The following is a 24,746-nucleotide window of genomic DNA, read 5'->3' as shown; positions in this document are numbered from 1 at the left end:
CAAATATCCAATTCCAGAGCATCAGAACTATTTCTTTTCTCCTCTCTAGTCCTTTTGGAGAAAATTGTTGAGACGAAATTAAGAGGATTTGGATCCCATGCCTTTAGCAACTATTGATATTGGGTGTCTATACCCACGTGGCAAAGTCCATGTTGTCAGTTAAATTGAAAGTTTAGAGAATCTCGTTGCAATCAAAATCATGAATTACTGAATCCAATTTTCTTAGATAGCGTAACTGAATGTAATTGTTCACTCTATTTCTCATCCAAAATTTAGAACTATCTTAAATGGAGGAAGATTTTATACCAACAATAGGCAAGAAATTTGACAGTTTAGGAGAAGAATAAAAATTTTGGACTGACTAAGAAAATTCTGAAGTTTACATGAGAAATGGGGTAGACATTCACTGTGTGATGTTATTTAGGAGATTTTGATGGATTTAGATTTAGTGTTTCTTCATTTTGGTTGTAACAGGATTTTTCAGACCGTTGATTTAATGTGCAACATAAATTTTGTCACGTGAATATAAGCACCGAGTGCCTATAGTTACCACGGGCGTGGGATCCAAATACAAATTAAGAGTATCTTTTCACATTAAAGATTCAAAGGTATAATAAATTACAGAGCTGCGATGGGTGCAGATGGGACCCACTTCTCAATGGGGGAGCATTCCCAGCCACCTTCTTTGCTCTGAAACACAACAAAATGTTTAGGAATCCAATTTTCTCCTCTTGACTCTCTTTCTCTCGCCAGTTTCCTCTGTCTTTCCTCCACAACTTTCTTTGCTTCACTTGCTTTCTCCCATTCTTTGCTCAATATGGCTTCGCTCAGCTCACTCCAAACCAGGGCAGACTCTGTTGGCATCACACTCTGATCCACAAGAGAATTTCACGTCACATTCAAACATAGTGCCAAAAAAAGGAACCGTTTTATTTTATTTGTATGTAATTCCTTTTCGTACATCTAAATTCTAATGTAACTTTGAAATGGAAACAAAAGAGAAAAGAAAAGAAAAGCCTTATGCAGGCCACCCTAGTAGATCTTGGTTCACAAAAGAGAAGACATATAGGTAAAAAGATCGACAGAAATGGAGATGAAGATATGAATATGAAACCTTTGGATCGCGGACAGTTGGACTTTGGAGCCCTGAAATGACTTCATTTGCATCATATATCACTTTAACCTTCCCATTACTTGTGTCCTTTATTGTCACAGTTCTGCATTATGAAAGTGGATACGAAATACAGCATTATCCAATTATTACAATCAAGCATTTCGCAGTCATGACCACTACCACTGGTTTCGCACACAAAAGAGAAAGGCATTAACTTTCAGAATGCAGAGAGATGCTCTGAAGGAAAATACCTGTCCCAATGACCATCCACTTCATAAAGAACTTTTGATGATGATGAATTGAGGATCTTCCCTTTGATCAATCTACGATTTCCCCCAAGCCCTAGATAAGAATTACTTTTGAAGCTTAACTCTGCCGCCAGACCAGTCTCTAGACACCGAATATTGACATTTCCAACCCAATTGATATCAGGGACTGGAAAAATTCTGATTAGGAGGTGAGGACAATTCATTTCATACGTTTCTCCATGATTGAGGAGCTTCAGCTGTCGTTTACCAAGAACTTGAGTCTCCACTGAAGTGCCTGTATATTTGGTTTGCATAAAACACAATGATAGACAGGTCAAATTATTGCTAACATGTGGTAGGTAAGAGGCCAGTAATAGGTGAACAAAGAATAGGCAAGACCGGGCTAGCAATCAACCCGCTTTGTGGACCGAGACCAAGACCGGGCCAACCCAATATAAAAAAAACTTAGTCTGGTTTTGTGCTGAAAAAATATTAAACAAATTTAAAAATAAAATAACAAATAAATTTTATATATAAAATTATGTCCATCGAAAATATCCCTTAAAAAATTGTAATGACTAAAGCATTTCCTATAATGAAACTGACACTGAATACGATAAGATTTGATTTCCTATACTGACCTAGTTATCGTATTCAGGCTTGTTACTGAAGCATATTATAACTAGGTCTATTAGGAGTTGAAGAAGAATATTTATGATTCTAAAAAAATAAAAATAAAACGGTCAAGATACCACAAAACTTTGGACTAGGTTGTTGGCACCATATCATCTCTATGTTCTGCTCCTCATCTGTTGCATGTAGGGCAGACACGGGAGGATGGTGTGAGACCTGCAAACATGGAAGCCGACGATTCATTAATCTTCTGGAGAGCTCAATCAAGAGATTGGCCTAGGGGATTATTAATTATAAAGAAAAGCTCCTCAAGAGGGTCATTCTCATATCAGATTAGACCCTGTAACAAATTTCTGATAAATCAAACAAGATGGAGACATATCCTCGGTTATAACGCTAAATGAATACAAAACGAAGAAATGCCAATAGAAATTTCAAAACTAAGGATACCAAAAAAAAAAAAAAACATATATTTAAGCATTGAAAGGAAAAATGAAAGAGGGAAAAGCAATTACCTGTTCGAGCAGGACGTTGAGATTTCCCCTAGAAGCATGATGGGTCTCTCCAAGAATAGGGTTATAAGGAGCAAGTAACATTGTAGGGCGAGTCGTAGAGATACACCATGCAACCACAGATGTGAACCTGTCCACTGGATTCTGCTCTCTATTGCATTTGCTTAGCAAGTCTGAAGCTGTGCAGTATACAGACTCACCATAGCACTGAAGTTGTGACTTTGGAAAATTAAACAGAGGCGGCAGCTGGACGCAGCAACTATCAGCATCAGTTACAGAAATCGTTGGAAATGTCTTACTTCATTTTATATCACAGAAAAGAATTCTTCGGAAATGCGACAGGCATTAAAACTTTTAATGCCTGTTAAATCGGGTTTAATGTTGCCAAACTAAAATGGGAATACTGAATGAAAAGTGCATATCGCATTAATGAGAGAAGAATTTACAAGTGTTTATATACAGGATTAAACACCCTGTGCAAGGCTAACAGATTTATTTACAACTAATTAACTAATTAACAACAGAAATTAGGTTGAGACTGACGGTTAAGGGAGGAAGAAAACTATCATAATAATACTATAATGATTCAATATTTTTATTGCAATATTTATTTATGATAATGAATTATGTTTTGCTAACAGCCTAGCAACACGTTTATTAATTTTCTCAATAGCTATTCTTTTGGAAAAATAAGGAAATATTTGAAAGGATAAAAAATCTTTTATTTTTTACTCACCTGATCTTAGATCTTATATAAGTCGCTTCTAAGTTTTAACTATCTCACTAAAACTAAAAAAATAATAATTAAATTATTAATATTCTCTGAAAAATAACAAAAATATCAATTTATTCTAATTAAAAGCATCATCCTTAAATATAATGCTAAAATATATAAAACTTCCTTAAACTATAGAACCCTAAGAGGAGTTTTATATATTTTAGTTTAAAAACAATTGATCTCTCATGTGTCATATTTTATTCTATTCACAGAAATTCATGAAAGGATAAAATTAAAAGAAAACAATTAATGATATTTTTATCGAAAGTGACTTATAAAAAAACTATTAACTCTTTCTAAAATTTGAATTATATATAAGACCAGGGAGAATTAAAAAAACTAGTAATACAATATCAATTATATTATTATTAGTATCATTAGTGCATGTCTTTCCAAATTTTTAGACACTTTTTTCTCTTACACTTATACTCAAAATAAAATTTATTTTTCTTTCACTCCATTTTTATTTCATTTGGCATTAACGTGTGAAGACCCGTTAAAGGAAAAGATGAAAGCGAGAAAATAAAGCTCTTTACATAGTACATTTTTGGTTATTTAATTTTATAAAATTTTCAGTTTAATCCCAATAATTATGAAAAGGAAAAATGCTGCATTCTTTTTTTTTTGGGCAGTCGAAACTATCATTGAAAAACCAAACACGCACCAGGTACAGGAACAAGCAAAAAAAGACAACACTAAAATTAAAAAACAAAACAATTGGTGCAATTTTATCATTCTATCATGTATTTTACCCAAAATTTAATGTCAAAATTTGTAGCTCGTGGACCTAGATATTATTCTACTGTTTTTAGACATCACTAATTCACATATTATTATTATTATTTTAAAATGTCTCCATTGAAGAAAAGAATTAAGAGAGAGGAGGCAAGAACTTACTTGGAAGTGAGTGAGATCAGATCCAGGCCGTATACTCTTAAACAAGCTTAATACACGTTGCAACAAATTAGGGGCTCTATAAGCCGCATCCGTGTCTCCTAAGGAGAATGGCTTCGTCAGGATCACTTTTATTTCCTCCTTGCTTTTGCTTACCTGCTCCACACCCAAAAGTGCACTGTGCTTTACTTTGGCCAATCCAAAATAGAAATATTTACATATACAATAATAAAACAATTAGCAATACTCTCATGTTTCTCATATATCAGATGATAGAATTTAAAAAATAATTAGCAAGCGCTTTTCTTGTATTTTTAAAGATAAATTATATTACAGCCCGCTATTTTCCACTTTATATTGACATTAATTTGATGGAGAATCATATTTCATTAACGCATTATTATTCAAATGGGACAAGAACGTTCAAGAATATAGAATTTCATTTGGACTGATCTTTTGACTCGGGGAGTGAATAAAATTAGATATGCACACTTTTAAATGCAATGACATATACTATTATTTACTTTCCTTGTCCTATCGTGCATGTTTCATAAAAATAATCGCCACCCCAGCTTATTATATTGAAACCGAGGCTGGTACCGATTTTTATTCTCCACAAGTGGCCCATATCATAAAATATGTAAGGAAGCAGTTCAGATTCAATTTACAATAGAGACATAACTAATAATATAACAAAATAACAAGTTCGGTACCAACAAGCATTGGTTTTAATGATAGTGGAAGAAACTATGATTTGGAGTAAGAAATCTCAAATTTAAATTTGAATTTGAATTCATGTAAAAATAATATATATATATATATATATATATGAGAGGTTCTCTGTTATATGGGACAGTACTCAAATCGAGCTGAATCAAGTAATGATATTAAAATACAAAGTTAGGTCATGATTTGTGGCTACAAAATAATAAAAGTAATTAAATAGGGAATGACAAAATAATAGCCAATATAATAAAAGCAAATAACTTTACGTAAAAATATATATTTATAGTACAGAAAAACTTAATGCTTTGCGATTCCCGATTCCCCGTCTGTAATTGCCTTTTTAAGTTTTGGTTTTTCTCTGCAGCCAGCGATAACTACAATCTTTTTCTGGCCTGCAATAGCCAGAAGCACCCATTGGACGAAGAATTTGCGCGTAAACGAGAACCAATTGAACTGAGATAAATCCAGACACCGTCTGGCATTTCAATCAATGTTTGTAAACAAACTACTTTAGGGCGGAAAAGGCTGGAAGGTCAAACAGAGGAGTGGGAACTGAGAAGTGAGAACACTACTTTTGACTCTAAAAGAAGAAAAGAAAAATTAGTTTTACATCTCCGGCTGAAGGCTTTTGCAAATGAGTTTCTGGAAAAGCAAGAGGCAGAGGCAGATATTATTCTGAAAGGATGCTTCCTTGCATGAAATGATCTCACTTATCGTTAGGCAAACGGAAACACAAAACAAAAATTAGGATTAATTAAGAGCCAGCCAATCAGAACAATTTAAGTATGCGGCAAGCCTCTGGCCATTTTCGTCGCATCGCTTTCACATTTCCAAAGAAACAAAACTTTTCCAGAAAACAGAGAAGGTTTTTGAGAGACGATCAAAGAAGCGAAGGAATCGAATGGAAGAATGGAAATTAATAAAAACAAATTATCAACCCAAAATAAAAAACAAAAGAATAAAACAGGAGAAACAGAGAACGTACCATTTGAGAAGATGGAGGGGGGAGGGAGGGAGAGAGAGAGAGAGAAATCGCTGCAAATTAAGAGGCGATAGCGATTGCGATTGCGATTGCGAGGACGACGAAGTGTGTTTTTGCTTAGAGCTTGGAATTCTGAATTGAAAAGGGAATGGCGTTTCGGAATAATATGATTTGTCTGAGGGCCCTTGTGGTGTCACCATGAGGGCCAACGAGACTGCCTGCCAAGCGCGCGGTGGGTCCATCTGTCATATACTCTATATAAGCATAGATAAGATGCTCGGAGTTGCACGCGGTTTGGGTTAGTTCGCATCATCGTTTTAGCCTTTTAAGCTCTCTTCATGAAATGACGTTCTTGTCCTTGAGAAATGAATGACATGAACTTATGTGTCATCGTTTGTCTTCGGACAGATTCCATTCAAATTTTTAATTGGCTAAAGCAAACTACCTCCTGTCGCGCGTATTTTAGAAAGATTTTGAGGAAATTTACGTATACGACCTGTAAAAGCAACTTATTGAAAAATAAATTTTTGTAAAATTTAAAAATTACTTTTTTGAAACTTAAAAGTAATTTAAAGTTGGAGTAAAAAATTTTACTACCCTCACTTATTATGCTACAATAATAAAGACGCCCCTCTATATAAATTAAATTCTAAACTCATTCTCTTCATCAATCCATCACATGATCGCTCACTTGATATCACTCTGCCATGTGCATTCTTCTCCTTCATCAATCCACATATTGCTCGCTCTACTCATATCACTGGCTCTCTTCTCAAAATTGTATGTTAAGGCAAAATCCATGATCCTTCATCATAGTCAATTGTGATCAATGCTATTTCTCTTTGTTCTTACACTTGCTTTACATGCGAAAGGTTTTATTTAAATCAATTGGTAAGATTTCATTATTCAATTTAAATTTTCATTACTTTAAGTTTCAATTTTCATTGTATAGAATTCAAATTTTTCATAAAAGTTGTTAGGTACGGGGCAGTGAAAAAGAGATATAACAGTTTGCAAAAAGATTTGAATATTTGTAAGTGAATTAATAAGTTCAGTTGATTATAAATATAAAATAGGACTTGAAAATTAAGAAGTTCCACTTATAGATTATGAAGTTATAATTATAAATGAATGATAAATATAATTTTAATCTATTGTTTATAAAACATGAAATAGAATTTATGAATCAAAAAGTTTTATTTATTAATTTTGAAGTTATAGTTATAAATAAATGGTAAATATAATTGTAGTATGCTATTTATAAAATACAAAAGTAACACTTCTAAATCAAGAAGTTTTATTCATAAATTTTGAAATTATAACTGTAAATGAATTATAAATGCAATTTCAGTCTATTGTTTATAAAACACGAAATATGACCTGTGAATTAATAAATTCTACTTGCAAACTATGAAACTACAGTTATAAGTGGATAGTAAATACAATTTTAGTTTGCTATTTATAAAACATGAAATAAGACTGATGAATTGAGAAGTTTTACTTATAAATTATGAAGTTATAATTCTAAATGAATGTTAAATATAATTTCATAATACTATTTATAAAACACGAAATAGGACATGTAAATTAAAAAGTTATACTCGTAAATTGTGAAGCTAAAGTTATAAGTAAATGGTAAATACAATTTTAAACTAGTATTTATAACACATGAAATAAAACTTGCAAATTAAGAAGTTTTGCCTATAAATTGTGAAATTACAATTGTGAGTGAATGGTAAATATATTTTAGTCTATTGTTTATATTTAAGGAGTAGTAGTGTCTTTTTAACTTAACTTCAAATTACACTCAGATCCCAGTGGACCCATACATAATTTTTTCAAGTTTTTTGGTCTTTTTATATAAATCATTTTTTCTTTTTTTTTATAACATTTAATATATAAATTCAAAAATGCCCTCCAACAAACTCTTAAAAGAAATGCAATATTCAAATTCATAAAAAAACTCTTCTCACATATCAAATCACTTTTTTTAAAAAAAGTTAGAAGCAAAATTGAAAAGCGAAATATTTTTAAAATAATTTTATTATTTTAACTAACTCGCTTTAGTTTTGGTGAGCTAGTTAAAAATGAGTTATAAAAATGACAAGAGGGAGCACTCCCATGTGTTAAAAATGTAAAATGTTTTTAATGTTTAAATACATAACTAATGTGTTTTTTTAAAAAAGCGTCCAAAATAAATAAATTATTTTATATTTATTTTAAAATAAAATATCCTGCTAAATAAGAGTAAATATGAAAAATAATGTTAACTTATAGATAAATAGTTATTTTATTAGAAGATAAGATTCAATTAAAAATGTATTACATGTTTTAATGGAAGAAATATAATTAATCATTTAACTTTATACAAGATTTTATTTTAGTCCCTTAAGTTTATAAAGTATATTTTTAGTCTTTTAATCCTAATACCATGAATTCCATCACACATAAAATTTACATTAAACTTTTAAATATTGATAAAATATTTTTAAATATTGACATATTAAGTTTAATTTATTAAAATAATAATCATTAATATAAAAAAAATCATTTAAAACTAATGGTGTTAGGATTAAAAATTTAAAAAAAAATATGTTATAAATCAAGGAACTAACCTCAAATCTTATACTTTATCTGTTCAAAAATATAAGGCATTTTTAACTAAATCTCACCTTCAATAAAGTTACCTACTTTCAAACTAACCTCATCTTTCTATACTTATCTCTATTAAATACCCTACAATAAATATAAAGTTCTTATCAATATAGGCATTTAAAAAAAAAGTCAATGATTACACCTTGTAAGATTAAAAATACCTTATATTTTTTTAATATCTAACTATTCAAAAAATATCTTATATTTTTGAACGGAAGGAGTATATAGTAAGAGAACTAAAAGTATACTTTAGCATTACTAATTTATAATTATAATTATAATCATGGATAATTATTTTTAAATTTTGTATAAAATACGTTAACGTCCCTTCATTTTATTAAAATTACATGGGCATTCCCTTTGTTTCTTAAAAAATACGTTTTAGTTCATGAATAATATGTTGTTAAAAATTCTAAAATACGTATTTTTATTTATAATTATGTTAAAAATTTAAAATTAGTAATTGTTTTCTTGATAATCTAAGTTTCTTTTTCTCTCCCACTACCCAATTAAAAAATTTTAAATAATTAAATATGAAAATATTAAAATAAAATAATTTAAAAATATTATATTGAATTTATATTTTTAAAAATAAATATAAATTATATTGATTAATTTATCTATTATTATATTAAATTCTTATTGCATTATCTTTTATACACGTGAAATATAATTTATCTAATATATGTATTTTAAAATTCTTAATCAAATAAGTTTGAATAAATAAAAATTTAAAATATGAATAAAAAGGGTGAAAAAAATATATCCATTAAATTTTTTGGATAAGTTGAATGATTTTTTCATACCATTTATATTTAAATAGAGATATTTAGTATTTGGTCTAATATGCATGACTTAATAGTCTTATTGGTCAACTAATAGTTAGATGGATGTAATAAAATCTTAAAAAATAGAAAAAAAAAATTTCTTTTATAAAGATTAATTTTATAAAATGTCTATATAAATTTTAAAAATAGAAGAGAGATATCGATAACTAAAATAAAATTTAATAGAGACCCCTAAATTTTGTTTCGAGATTACGACCTAAGATATTTCTTATTTCTTGAGTTCTTGTTAAGCAGTTAGTTTATTTATCTTAATAACAAAAGGTGATATGTAACACATCATTATTTTTGTATTACATAATTTTTTAAAAAAATTATATAAGTAACTTTAAACAAAATCCTTTCCATTTCGGTAGTAAACCAGGTTTTTTCCCACACGGTGCATAGCTCTTAAAGTACTTTAAAGGGGAAATAAAAGGACAAAATTCCAAAGAGGCAAAATAATTAGGAGATTATTTCATCAAAAATCAATAATTAAGAGATTAAAAGTAAATTTAATAATTCAAATGTTTTTGTGCAGTGATCTAGGTATTAAAGTTCTCAAAAAGTAATTAAATTATGTTTTTTTAATAAAGAAAATATTTTGTTAACAATAAAAAAATACAAAATACAACTTTTAATTACTCTAGATGTTGCATTTGAAACATTTTTTTATATTTCATGTCCTGTCCGTTAGTTTTTTGTTCTAAAAATCCATTTGATTGTATTTTCTTTTATATTATATATATATATATATATATATACCTATATGAAATTGTCTGGTTATCCAAATATATATATTATACACACTCCATGTCCTTACAATGGCCCAAATTTTAAACGTATTTTTCATGATTAATTATTCTATTTGGATGGCTCGCTGGCATGATGGGGAATATTGAAATTAACATAATTTATTTGTTTTTTATTTTTTTATTTTTTGAAATAATAATATGAAAATCATTTTGACTTATAAAATTACCCTTCTCATTGTATTTTGTTTATCATTGATATGCATAGCAAAATGAAATGGAATAAAACTGATAAAAATAAAAAATTAATTTTTTATAATTAAAATTTTCTTTCTACCATTAGATAAAAATTAAAAAGTAAGTATTATAATATCAAATATACTAAATATCATATAATTTCTATTTTGAAATAATGTTAATTTTTAGCCCTTGAGTTTGTCTCAACTAAAGAAGTAAAGCACATTTTTGCTTTCATCTATTCAACTGTGATGTCTAGTATTTTGAATTATAATTTTCTCAAAGAAGTAAAGCACATTTTTGCTTTTCATCTATTCAACTGTGAATGTCTAGTATTTTGAATTATAAATTTTCTCATTTAAAATTTAAAAATGGTGTACTAGGCAACTTGGTATTAAAATATTAACTGTGACTGTTATTAACTTAAAAAATTACAGAAAAAACCTCAAAATAAAAAAAATGACCTACAAAATTATAAATAAGTATTTATAAAAAATTAATATTAATTAGATCCCTAGAATGAGGTCATTTAATTTTCTATAATTTTTAATCTGATTAATGATTAAAGTTCACTTTTTTAATATCAAAGTCCCAATGTACTACTTCCAAAAGTTAAAGACTGAGTGCAACACATGTAAATTTTGATACCAAATGCTCTTGAGATAATAAGTGAAAGGTAAAAATATCTCTTAATCTCGATCATTCAAGTTTAATTTTCATTAATTTTCAAGTTTACATTAATAAGTACACTAGCTATCGATTTGGGCCCTTATTATTATTTAAATTTGAGGTAACATTGTTACAATTTGCTAAATGGGTAACAAAATATTGATGTTAGTAATGCAAATTGAAAGAAAGAAATGTAATTATTTAGCTAGGAAAATATAAACTCTGAAATTTAAAAAAAAAACAAAAAAACACACATGATAATTTAAAAAAAATATAAGAAATTAAATGAATAAAAAATAAATTTGAGTGCCCAAATCAATAATCAAGACAAACTTAAAAGACTAAATTATTATTTAAATTTGAGGTAACATTGTTACAATTTGCCAAATGGGTAACAAATATTGATGTTAGTAATGCAAATTGAAAGAAAGAAATGTAATTATTTAGCTAGGGAAAATATAAACTCTGAAATTTAAAAAAAATAAAAGGACTCACATGATAATTTAAAAAAATATAAAAAATTAAATGAATAAAAAATAAATTTAAAAGACTAAATCAATAATCAAGAAAAACTTAAAAGACTAAAAATTTCCATATTAAAGTTTTTATATGCAAGGAAATGAGTTTCTCATTCATTCATAATTCATTGGATACTCTGTAGTCTGTATGCAACTGATAGAATTTCATTTTTATCCTCCAAAGTAATTCATCACTGACGAGATGAAATTGTCCAAACCAAACGTAATATAGTTTCTGTTGTTTTAAATTTTATGAAATAAATTTTTTTTGTAAAATTTTTAAACTATCTAAAAATTATTTATTTTTAAATTTTAAACTAACGGCAGTACGGCACTAATATCATTATTAAATATAAGTTTTATAATAAGTCACGTGAACTTATTAAATTGAAATAGTGCAACCAATCTCTTATCATACTTTATCACACAATGAATGAGAATGAGAGATGAAAGGCCCGCCTAACTATAATTGTTAAAGGAAAGCTAGTCAAATCTAAATCGAGTTTCTTTATTATTATTATTATTATTATTATGGGAAAGTTAGGTTGAGAAGGCTATTTGGTGCAATAAATCATAAACAAAATAAAGTAAATATAAATAGTTTAGTGCATTTGCTTATCTGTAAAAGATAATTTTAATTAAGCTAAAAAAATTTATAACTAATTTATGACTATCTGAATCAATATTTATAACTGATTTTTTTAAAAAAATTATCATAAATTTATTATTTTGAGACTTTAATGTCATTATCCCAAAAACTTTGCATTATATATGCTTCTTCTACCTGGGCAGTTCTCATATTTAAATCCTGATTTTGCCCTTAGTTTTCAACTTAATGACTTATTTTAACAAGTTATTTGGATTACTTTTTAAAGTGCTTTTTAATTGTTTAAAAATTATATGAGTTAAGCTGAACAAAAATCACTCTTCTAAATAATTTGAAATTTATTTTTTAAAATCCATGTGTGATATAAGAGAGAGAGAGAGTCCCCACCCAATTCTACCAATAAAAAAACATTCAATTTCTCAGTTTATTTGATTACTTTTTTGCCGATTAATAGTAAGTCCTTATCATAAAAAGAAAGAGAATGATACATAACATTTATATTATACATTTTAGTCTTTTTCTTATGTTATTCAAACTATTTGGAAGAAATAATATAAATTATAAAAAAATGAGTAATTAGACTGCAGATATTATAAATATTATATAATTATATGAGCCGATATCCATAACTTTTAATGCTTAAGATTTCTTTATCTCTCATAAATTTTCAATGAATGATTTAGAAAAAAAAAATTCATGATTAGCGTCCTATAACTACCAAAGGTTAAATGCTATACTATTATGTCCTTCTTTATTCTTTTATAACATTAAAGTTAAACTTCAACAATTAAAGGCTCTATAAATAGAGACAATGTATAAAGCATTATGCATCTAAGTGAATAATATATACTCCCCTGTTTCCTCCCGCAAGTCCTCTTGTCTTGCCATTCTCTCTTCCTACTCTCTCTCTCTTTATTTTCATAACAACAGATTTATTTTAGCATGTAATATTAATTAAGATCTATTTATATATCACATCAATTTGTATTTATTTTTAATTATTAAATTGACAATAAATACAGATACAGACATTACTTTTAAAAAAACATGACCCCTCTAGCTTTCTTGGGACCATTGTTCTAAGGCCTCTTCGTCCTCGTATCTTTTTAGCCGTAGTAGACAAATTGTCATGTTCCACCATTATTATTGATGATCGTATTTTGTTCCTGGCCATTGAAGCTGTCTCATTCTAAGAATCCTGCCTTGGACTGGAAATATCGACTTCGCTAATCTTTGTCTTGTCTGTTTTTTAAGATGCTTCCAATATGAATGGATGGAGTTTAACACTATGAGGGATCCAATATTGTCCAAGATTTTGTGCGCATCACTTACTTGATCAATTTTTTGTTTTTGGGTAATACTCGATCAAGTATTTATTATAAGAGTAACCCGTTTAATTAATTTTGTGTTTCTTGATTGTGATTTCTTCTTTTTTTTTCCTTCTTTTAATTAATTCCATGATATACTTGTTATCTTCCATCGTCGTTTAAATTAGATGTCAATTATCTTTAAATGATCTAGTGTCAAGAAGAAAAGGGTTTATTTTATATGGATGTTGCTCTCATAATTTTTTAATCGATTAATCATGTCAATTGTCTAATAACTGTGAAACGCAAAGTTCATAGTTAAGATCTTCCTTTCAGCCAAAAAATGTTCATAGTTAAGATTTAGAGAGATGTGAATAAAAAACCATACCTATATTTGATCAGAATAACACTCATAATTAATGTGTGTTTTTTCAGTGAAGCTCCTCTCCTTTCAATCTTTACACTGTATTTGGCTGACAAAAGAGCCGAGAAAACGATGGGAATAAAATATAAAGAAAGTCAAAAGATGCGAGGAGGCAGAATTAACTGACAATTCTTTGCACATTCTTTTTCTTTTCTTTTTTCTTTTGATATTTATCTGGCATTTTATACATTTATTTGTTAATTTAATACTACGAAGTTAAATGCAAGCACATTCGTTCATAGATTCAATTGAGAGTATCTCTTCTATGCTTCTAATGCATAGTTTCTTATAATGTTTAATTCTTTGCTGACTGAGAATTTAGTAACAGTTGCAACATATTTGGAACTTGTCCAATCCATTTTGAAATTTAAACATTTTTATATATATAAAAAAATAATTAGTGTGAGCATGTCACATGTAATAGTTCATCTTGAGAAGTATTGAAATCTCCAATGAATTACCAAATTTATAACCAAACCGCCCCAAATTAAAAGAAAATGTAGAAGAGAGGAAAGAAATAAAAGTAGAGAAGATTCAAATTTATTAAACCTCCTGAAGTAACATTTCATGTGGAAAGATGCAGGAACTGATTACTTATGCCTAAGACTTTAATTAAGAAGCACTTCAACAAATCACCAGCATTAGCAAAAATTTATGAGTTGAAGAAACTATGAGTCTCCCCCCTTACACAATCTTACCTTTACACCTATTGAATATATATATATATATATATATTAGACCAATAAATCTAGCTTCAGCATTATTTCCCAAGAGTTTAAAAGAATATTACAAGCATTACTTCTCTTTCCCTTCCTAACCAAGCTATCTGGAGTATCCATTGGCCAGAACAGGGATCCTCACCTTGTGCCTTCTGCTTCCTTTCAATAAAACCTCTCCAAAACTATACAGTCCTGTCACTCTACGAACCGTAAGAGTCACGGAAAACTTACGTGATGCGCCTGCTTTGACAGTCATCGCCGGAGGGTTCACTTCGATGGCAACAGCCGGCTCCATTCTGGCAGTGATTACATAGGTTTCTTCCTCGGCAACATTGGTGACAGTCCTGGTGACAGTTTGAGTTCCCACGAGGTGGGCAATTGTAATTGATGGGGTGTTTAAATTGGATGGGTGCCCCATGGTACCGTTACATGGTGAGTGTGTGTATTTCCTTATTTCATTAACATTAATCCCAGGAGTTGAGCACAAGAACCCCAAGTAATCCTTGTATCCTGCAAGATGATGATTAGAAAAATTAGTACAACAGTTCTTTTTTGGATTTACTCTCAAGTTTTTTGGTGTATTAATAAATTTTGTTACATGCCCACTGTTTTTAAAAAATTAGAAAATGGAAAATGAGATAAAGAAGATCCAGATCTTTGCTTAAATATATTGAACTAAATTTATTCTCCCTATGCATCTATTTGACAAAGGTTTTTACGGGTCTATTCCATTTGTCGGTCATGAACTTTTCTGCTATATTTTATCCACTTTCAATTTCATTGCCAAGCATCTTAAAAGATGGGGAGTGGCAAGGGTAAAGCAAACCAGTAGTTTCATGAAACTGTGCCTCAGACATGATGTTCTTAAGTTCTTTCATGTTGACTCTTATGACTACAGTAACCCTCTGGAAACTAGGTTAAAAGAATCCACAGATGTTACCTTATTCTTCATTTCAAGCTAATTAGCCATTTATAAAAGAATTAGACAAATCAAGCAGTTATATTAGGGGGATGAAGAAAGCAAACCTGCATCAAAGATGAGCCCAGGGTCCAGGGCAGCTCTTGGATTTACATGTCCACTCCCATAATCAAATGGAATAGCTTTGACAAACTTCATGGCTTCTGTTTCAGAATACTGCTGTGCTAGGAGAGGCCTTCCTGCTCTGTCCAGAGTATTTGCGGTTGTCATCAACGATGACTTGATGGCTGCTGGGCTCCAATGTGGATGCCTTTGCTTAATAAGGGCAGCTATCCCAGCTATATGTGGTGCAGCCATGCTAGTTCCAGACATCATGGCAAATCCCTCTCCTGCTCAAACCATTTATGGTTTTAGACAAGTCCAATCTATGATATCATCTTTCTTCTGGCTATAGTTCTACCATCCCCCACCATTTGATTATAAGTCTTCCAAAATTGACTAAGAATAAAAGGTAAAATAGGGAACCAAATGATAATTTTAAGGAGTCCAAAACATTTCCATTTATTTTTGTTAGAGCATAAACTACCTGAAATCTTATTTGTTCAAAGAAACTTACATTAAAGCTCAGAACAAAAAAGAACCTCAAACATCACTCTATAAATATTCTCATGGCATATTACTTTTTTCTAGCCAAAAAAGAAAAACTCTCCAACCCATTAGTGCAATGGTTCTTTTGCCTATGCTCTTCTCTTTTACCCCCACCAAGAGGATGCCTTGGACTGATCTATCAACTCAGACAAAATAGAAAAATGAATTCTGTTTCAAGTGGCACATCATCCAGGCAAGCCACAATATTCACGAATAAAAAAGTTAGTGTAATCATTACTGACTTACCAACATAATTAGGCTCATCAGTTCCATTTAAAGACCAAGCAGCCCAAATCAATGAACCAGGAGCTAAAATATCAGGTTTGAGAAGATCTGCATCTCTGAAGCTGAAGTCCCTAATATTTGGCCCTCGAGCTGAGAATAATGCCACCTGTGGCGCAGATTTGTGGAGAATAGGCATTAAACCATCCCCAATGCTACCTGTACCTTTGAAACTCTTCACACGCCCAGTCCAATCTCTTGGTGTAGAGATATTATAATAATCTATAAGTTCCTGAATAATGATTTGCAACCACCAAATCACAAGATAAGTATGATATTTTTGTGATCATAACAGATGCTATTAAGGACTGGAAGAAGACAGAAAAATAAGCACATCGTACTAGGTTATTGGTAAGAGAAAACACAGATGGCAACTGATAGAAGTTGTCATAAATCATTATGGATCAACCTTTAGACACTAACACAAATATGACAGCAAAGTTGACTCAAGTACCTTTGAATTCCCGACGTCTGTGATAAGAATTCCAGGAGTGCTAACAGGAATTGGATCAAATTTTGTTCCAGGAGAAACATTTTCCACGCAAAGAACAAATCCAACTGCACCAAGAGCCTTGGCTGTTTCCGCAACTTTCTTCATCGATGCCGTACCAACAACAAAGTTAAAAGAATAGCCACAAAGAAGAATATTCCCTTCTACCAATTTCTTATTTAAAACTTCTGGTCTCTGGCAATCTGTGGGGCTGTATTTCATAGCTGAAGAATCTAACAGCACATCATTAGCAGCAACCAATGTATATGATCGATTTGCATGGGTTGAAGCTGCACAAAGCCATCAGATATCCTTTAGCAATACAATGACCAAATATCTACGGACAAATACAGACAGCTACTATCTGCCGGCAGCCAAAAAGTGCTTATGCACATAAACATAAATTTTACAGAAGACTAAGACTACCTTAATTCTCCTAACAGTCGATGTATTTACCCTGACAACAAAGCTTTTAAAGTCAAGTGTTAATTTCTTAAAACAATCTATTCAATATATGTTTTACAATTTTGATATCCAGATATTTCATCTATTCTTTTTTACTTCTCTTCGCCACCCCGCCCCCCCTATGGAGGGGGTGATAGTTTAATAATTTCAGTCACTGCAAAGAAAAGATATTTGACATGAATAATTGTTTCTTTCTTTGACATAAATCATTTCGATCTTTCTTTGTAGGGTATAATGACAAGAAACAATTTTCTTGAACATGAAATCAACCACAATCTTCAATGCTGTATTTCATATTACCATTTCCATATTGAGTATAAATTATCGGCAAAAATATGTGGCAAGTTGGTTTACTCACGTGACAACCCAAGTCCAGCCAATATTTTTCCATTTCCAAGGGTCAGATGGTTTTTATATCTACGGTCATCAATTGCTGCTGCTACAGATACTATCCATGGACTGTATGAAACCAAGGTCTTAGGGAAAGGACCACCGTTTCCAGCAGCCTGGGCAACAAATACACCTGCTTTGACAGCTCCAAGAAGCGTAGCATCAAAAGGGTTCAAATATGTGGTTTTGGTGGTTGCTGGAGGACTGTTTGGTCCAACTGAAAGACTGAGTATATCCACCCCATCATGAACGGCCTGTTGACCTCAAACTTAGATAATGAGACATTGAGATTGTGGATCAAACAGATAAGACAAACTGTTAGGCTTTATGTTGACTGCTAAGAATCTATTCGTAAGCAATTCAATGGAATGTTATTCTAGTCTAGAGATCCGGCAAAGCAACTCATAAGACCCCAAAGCCAACAAGTTAACAGCAAATTATAAACAGGAAAGTTGTGTTCTGCACACAACTTCAAAGAATCTCTTTCTTCTATACCCCTACTTCTTACACAAGTTATATGAAGGAACAGGAAAAGTGAATGATCAAGCATGACTCAGATAACTCCTGGCCAAATCCATGACAAATGCTAGGTAAGAAAGCAAGGAAACAAGGAGAAAGAAGATAAGCACATATACATACCTGGTCAATAGCAGCAACTACATCTGCAACAAACCCTCCAAAAAGCCTATAAAGAGCCTTGTATACAGCAATCCTATACACAAATATGCCAAGTGTTTGATGCAGCAAAAGGCTGTATTTCCCAGTTTTAATTCAACCAATAACTTGCCAGATTATCATTCCTCACCTGGCACGGGGAGCCATTCCACTTGCTTTCCCAAATTCATGACCATACATCCTTACAGGAATTCCGTTATTCCCAGCTGCAATAGCCGCAGTGTGACTGCCAGATGTGATGCAAAAAAAGGGAAATGTTATAATAAATAAAAGTGACCGTATTTCAAGATATGGCAATAATAGTTAATCCTATCCACTTCAAAAACCTAAAATGCATGAAATGAAGCAGACTACATATATTTTCATCCCATGAGATAACTCTAACAATCATGATTTGTGCCTTAACATATAATGCTTTTGTTTCATTTGTTCTTATATGTAAAAATAATATCTACAACGGTTAAAAATAGATGATTCACAGCATCTTGTGTGAGGGAAAAAGTTCTTCACTATTCCAAATAATATGATAGTTCATTGAAATGAAATCAGCAAGGATGTTTCTAAGCTCAGAAATTTTCATATTATCATCCAGTGCTTTAAATAGGCAATAAACTTCAAACTAGAGCAACAAAGTGAGTTATTCAAACATAAAGTTAACCTTCATTCACCTAATTCAGGACCAGACAGGAGAATATCCCCAGGCCAGGCATTACACACAATGGCATCTTTACAAATCAAGATAGAAGGAAAAGAATTTTGGAAAAGCCACTGGTATCGAAGTATAGAAGAGTATTTTATCATTAAATTCCTCAAGAAACAAGATGTATTAAGAGTATACCTTCTAAAATCTTCTACTTAAGCAGAAATACAAATTGTTTAAAGATTTTGACAAACTAAGAACACAAATGGCAGGACAGCTTGCCGGCACCAGACTAAGTTTTGACCCATACCAAATGATGGATCCTATACATTTAAAAGAATGGGTTTACCTAAAGATGTCTATTATCATGGCTGTCAACAGCTCATTCCTCAGCAAACAAGTTAATTGACTGGGGGGGGGGGAGCCTAACCTTCCATGACCATCCCCATCCAGAGGAGAAGCAAAATCAATTATAGGGTTAAAAGCCCCTGCAGCTATTGCAGCATGAGCAAAATGCTGTGCTCCAATAATCTTCCCATTACAAAAACTCCTCTTGGTATCTGGATCAACCTCACATTTTCCTCGATATTTTGGAACTGGCCCATATGGGTCGGTATGGTGTGTTGCAAAGCTAGGGTGGTGTGGATAGATACCAGAGTCCACAAATCCTATCACAATATCTTCTCCAGCCCGATCAAAGCCACCGCCTGTAGGCCAAACCCCAGTTGGAAGTCCTAAAAATTCTGGCGTATGTGTTGTAAGTCTCCTTACTTTCCAGTCCCTTTCAACACATTTCACTCCAGGAGCACGTCTTAGAATTTCTGCCTAGTAACATAAGAAGATAGCATGAGAAAAACAAAATGTAGAAATTTATTTCAAGCAAGTGAAAATACTGTTATAACTAGAATAGCAATATAAATAAAGCAAGACTTCACCTGTTCTGGGGAAAGATGAACAGCAAACCCATTTATAAGATGTTGATAGCTATAGAGCTTCTTGTAGGTCCCACGCTCAAACAGCATCCCAAGAAGCATATCATGTTTGTTCTCAAGGTGACGGGCATAAGATGTAACTGATTCACTGGAAAAAGCGTTTAGAAAAAGTGAACAACCGCAACTAATCAATTTCTACTTCATGGTTCAGTGCACACGATAGTAAAGGCGATGTTAAAGAAATCTCATGTAACTGGAGGGGGGAGGTAAAACATACTGCGTTGGTTGGTGTTTTAGCTTTACCCGTACTTTCCTTATCCAGATAAAAGGAAAAAGAAAAGGCAATGGCTTAGGGGACTTGTACCCTATGCAAGACATATAAATGTATCTACATATATGTACTGAGGAGAATAATATATATCAAATCTTCATTGCCGTAAAGGATGCGGAACAGGGGAATTTAGAACAAAATGACTCTAAGAGATCAACCACTTTTTTTTCTTTGGCACAAAACTATATTACGAAAGACAGAAGCAAAATTTAGATTTGTCAATTCACCAGCTTTTCTTTCTCAACAATTAATTCATACGAACTATAGGTTGTGAAAATATATTTGATATGTTCATCTGACCAAGCAATAAACCCAAGCCTCAAAACTCAAAAGGATGTCCCACGGGCCACAGGTCAAGATATATATCAGGAAAAGTAAGACATAGACCACTCCAAAATCTTATATATTAAAAAAAAAACGGAGAAAAAAATAAAGTATTCCTAGTTTTCTGGAAGATGGTCCGTTAAAATCACTATGATCAGAACTTACAGCCTTCTTTTCTTTTTTTGTGCTTGAATTTGGCGGAAAATTAATGAATGTGATTAAATTTTGGCAAATGCCTCAACCCAAAACAAGAAAGGGTGGCTAAAGGTCGAACAAATGCTATTCCTTTATTTCTTAAGAAGTACGAAGAAAGCAGCTGAGAGTAGCCAATACCTAGTGGTATCAATCTTCTCATCGGATTCCACAGCAGTGGCTTCAAAGCCATCGAGATCTCCTTTATAACTTATGACAGGCTCCCCTTCAACAGTTGCTATGTAAATCTCCGCCTTCCCAGAAATCAGAAGTGCTGATAAAATTATACATATGCACCTGAAGTCCGAGAACCTCATGTTCATTGATTGACTGCCAATTTCAACAGTTTTTGAGATCTGTTCCATAATCCAATCATTACCAGTCAAGTATATATCATGGTAATTCGAATCGTAAAATGACAATATGATAATAGTAGTGAGGATATCCGAGTTAAGATTTAAATGTCATAAGTAACAATGGACAAAATATCCGAGAAAACTGCACGCTCTTTTATGAGACTGAGAAGAATGCAACTAGCAATAATTTTTTTTTTTTTTTTACAATATCTCTTGTATGAGACTATGGCAGGAATTATACAGGATAAAATAATGGATTTAATTTGAACCCGAGAAAAGACCATTAAGAGTAGTAAGAGGCTACTAGTTGAGCAGTAGCATTGAAGACACACACAACCAACCAAATACAACTGATCTTCAAACGATCAGACTAGAGAAGAACGGAAAACACCACAATGATCAGTAAATCATAGTTCCGAAGGGAAGCAAATAGCTGGAGAATGCAACCTCTTCAGCAAAGTAAACAGAGGCGTAGAGTGGAGAAAGCGGAAGAAGAGTAAGATTCAAGCCAACAATAGTAGCTCAATTCGCCAAAAAAAGAAAAAGGAAACCGAAATTTTTATATTTACATTTTTAAATGACACCAAAGGCTTTTCTCAAAAACAGCTGGCTTAAAAACTTGAAAACCCATTTGCAGAATTCAGCTCAACTGCTCAAGCAATATCAATCACCAGTTTCAATCTGATCCGGGTAGCTAATACTCGCATCTACTCCGAAAAAAGCACGTGAAGATGAAAATGAACACTACATTATCATTCCAACCATGAGAGAGAAAGAGAGGGGAGGAGAGAGAGACAGAGAGAATAAAGCACTTTTTCGAAGGACCAAGTAAAGAATAGTCGGCAGCAACAAAAGCAGAAGATCGTATCAAAAGGAAAAGGCAAATGCAACCAGACATAGAAGCTTAAACAAATCGAATCAGAGACTTTGACCCGAAGCTTAATTCACATACACGCCAGTAATGATGATCAGAGAAGGGGTCATATAGAGAAACTACACTCGCATTGCCCTGATCGAAGATCTAACGATAACCATTCAATGCCAGAGAACTCCAGGAGCTCAGGTTCCTAGTAAGAGAGCGCAAGAGTGAGTGAGAGTGAAAGATTCTTAGGGTTTTCTTTCAAGTCAAGGAAGTATGGACAAGAAGACGAAGATGGTGGAGGAGGGTGACATATAATAATAATAATAAAGGGAAATAGTAATTAATGAATATCAGTTCTTGAAAGATAAGATGGAATTAATTAAGCAGTGGGAAATTCTTTATTTATTTATTTATTTTTTTTAGGCAATGTGTTAACGACATTTTAATTTAGGCATTTATGATTAGTTATGGTAATTTTCTGAGGCTGGCTTGATTGTAGTGACACGGAGGAAAATACACACAAGGGGTGGAAGATGGGGGACATTCGCGCGCTAGCTGTCGGGCGGTTGATATGGAAAGACGAAAATGCCCTTACTCTTTCATGGATAATCCAATCGGAGACAGATCTGCTCGTTTCTGCCCCAAATCAAACGGAGAGAGCAACGGCCGAAATGGCAAAATATATGGAATAATTTATTTACCCAAGAACATTATAATTGTTTAAATAATTAATATAAAGGTTTATAAAATCGAAATCGATGTTATTATATATAAGTGTGTGAATTGATATATTGATATTATATGATCAAAAAAATTAAATACAGGGGCAGAAACAGCCCTAAAAATGTGGAAGGCCAATTTTTTTTAAAAAAGTGTATATTTAATTTTTAAAAAATAATTTTATTGGTTAAAATATATTATTATATTTCAACAAAAAAGAATAATTACATAAATATTTTAAGAAAATTAAAAAATACAAGACACCATATATCTAATATAATAATTTCAAGAAAAATTTAAATATAATATTTAAAATGCTTATATTATAAATATGTTTTAATTTGTTATTAACAAATAACTAAATATAATATATATTGTTTTTATTGAAATATGCTCCCTCTAGTCATATTCATAAGTTACTCTCTATATGTTTATCAAAATTAAGAAAAATTTTAAATCTCGTTAATTCTATTCAAAAATTCAATAAGCTTTTAATTTTATACCTATTAACTATACATATTTTGAAAATAATAAGACAAAGGGATAAAATAAATACAATAATTATTAAGATGCCCTATATAAATAGGACTAAAATAAATATTTTCTTCCTATCTTATAAATAAGATCAAAGAATTACAAATAAAAGAATAGATGTATGCATATTTTATTATATATATATAATAGCCGTATGTATATTTGTATAACTAGGATGAAGTGTGACTTTGTTTTAACCGAAAAAAAAAATTAAAATATAGACCATATGTTTGCAGTGTTTGAGGGATTGGGGTGGGGCCCCCAAGGACAAATGTGGGTCCACCTTGATTAAATACATACCATGTGCTTCAAAAATATAAAACATTTTTAATTAAATCATATCTTTTAATAAATTAATTAATTATCTATAAATCAATAGTATTTTTTTATATTTATTCTTATTTAATAGGATATCTCTTTTGTTTAAAAATATAGTCGTGAATAAGGATCAAACTTGAAGGTCATATTTAAATAAGAATTTGGGCTTTAGAAATTAATTTTTTTAAAGTATCCGAGCTTAAGGGCCTAGCCCTTATAAGTCATGTAAAAAAAATTAGGCCTAGACAGCCCTTCAAATCTTGATAAGTTAGGTTATTTTATATATATACACATACATATATTTGACTAATAATGATATAATTTGATTAATATTTATTGTAAGTGATGGAGAAGAAGTTACAGAGGTAATTGATATTAAATTTTTACCTCCATCTTCAACAAGTGAACCTACATTTAAAGGATTTAATATTTTATTTTTAGATAATGATAAGGAGGATTTAGATTTACATTGATAAAGATTTTAATCTTCATCTTAAATTTAATATTTGAAATCTTTGTCAATTTTTATATTAAATTTTATGTAAGATTTTAATTTTTTTATCTTAAATTTTAAAATATTTTATTTAAATTAAATGTTGGATTTTTTTAAAAAAGAGGACTTAAGAGTCAAGCCCTGAGCCCTTCTTTAAATAAAAGTTGTGCCTAAATTAAATTATTTGTTTCAGTACATGGATATTAATATAAAAATATTAATGATTCTGTGTATTAGAAATAATTTTTTAAAAGCAATAATTTATCATATCAAAAAAGTAATAATTTATTGAAATTCAAGAAAATACTTTAAGTCTAGGATGTAAAATTATTTTAAAAAAATTAACCGTCAAGCCTAATAAATTAAGGGTGTAAAATATGTGTAAGAAGTGGATGTGAGAAATTAAAGAAAATTCAAAATATCAATCATTTGCAGTTTGGTAAAAAAAAAAAAAAACATTTGCAGTTAGCTAAGATGGTAAAAGTAAGGTGGAGTCAGGCCAAAAAGAAGGGGGAAAAAAACAAGGTGGAGTGTAAATAAAGGTGAATAACTAAAATCCTCCTAATACAATAAAAT

General features: G+C 30.9%; 2 protein-coding genes across 5 annotated transcripts; both read right to left on the bottom strand.

The window, feature by feature from the left end:
* Positions 1-510: 510 nt before the first annotated feature.
* On the bottom strand, positions 511-6,084 carry LOC129309761 (oxysterol-binding protein-related protein 4C-like). The gene is made up of 7 exons (XM_054951466.1): positions 5,891-6,084; positions 4,183-4,335; positions 2,511-2,753; positions 2,115-2,211; positions 1,366-1,657; positions 1,115-1,217; positions 511-870 (listed from the first exon to the last, which is right to left on the bottom strand). The coding sequence occupies exons 1-7, from the start codon at positions 5,891-5,893 to the stop codon at positions 619-621; spliced, it is 1,143 nt and encodes a 380-aa protein (XP_054807441.1). The 5' UTR covers positions 5,894-6,084; the 3' UTR covers positions 511-618.
* An 8,335-nt stretch (positions 6,085-14,419) lies between these two features.
* On the bottom strand, positions 14,420-22,385 carry LOC129309923 (subtilisin-like protease SBT2.5). Of its 4 annotated transcripts, none has more exons than XM_054951684.1 (11): positions 22,196-22,385; positions 21,029-21,243; positions 20,044-20,188; positions 19,539-19,933; positions 18,599-18,694; positions 18,433-18,505; positions 17,762-18,047; positions 16,903-17,228; positions 16,413-16,680; positions 15,626-15,907; positions 14,420-15,109 (listed from the first exon to the last, which is right to left on the bottom strand). In XM_054951684.1, exons 2-11 carry the CDS (start codon positions 21,208-21,210, stop codon positions 14,703-14,705), a joined length of 2,460 nt encoding a protein of 819 aa, XP_054807659.1. In that variant the 5' UTR covers positions 21,211-21,243; positions 22,196-22,385; the 3' UTR covers positions 14,420-14,702. The 4 variants fall into 4 exon arrangements, with proteins under 4 accessions (XP_054807659.1, XP_054807657.1, XP_054807660.1 ...); XM_054951682.1 differs by lacking the exon at positions 22,196-22,385 and adding an exon at positions 21,915-21,965; XM_054951685.1 differs by lacking the exon at positions 22,196-22,385 and adding an exon at positions 21,813-21,932.
* Between the last annotated feature and the right edge of the window lie 2,361 nt (positions 22,386-24,746).

The sequence above is a fragment of the Prosopis cineraria genome, unplaced genomic scaffold (assembly GCF_029017545.1).
Source record: "Prosopis cineraria cultivar Desert tree isolate PC_DT_omini unplaced genomic scaffold, ASM2901754v1 PC4, whole genome shotgun sequence".
Classification (NCBI taxonomy): Eukaryota; Viridiplantae; Streptophyta; class Magnoliopsida; order Fabales; family Fabaceae; genus Prosopis; species Prosopis cineraria.
The sequence above is the reverse complement of the archived record's forward strand: the minus strand, read 5'-3'. Positions and strand labels throughout refer to the sequence as shown.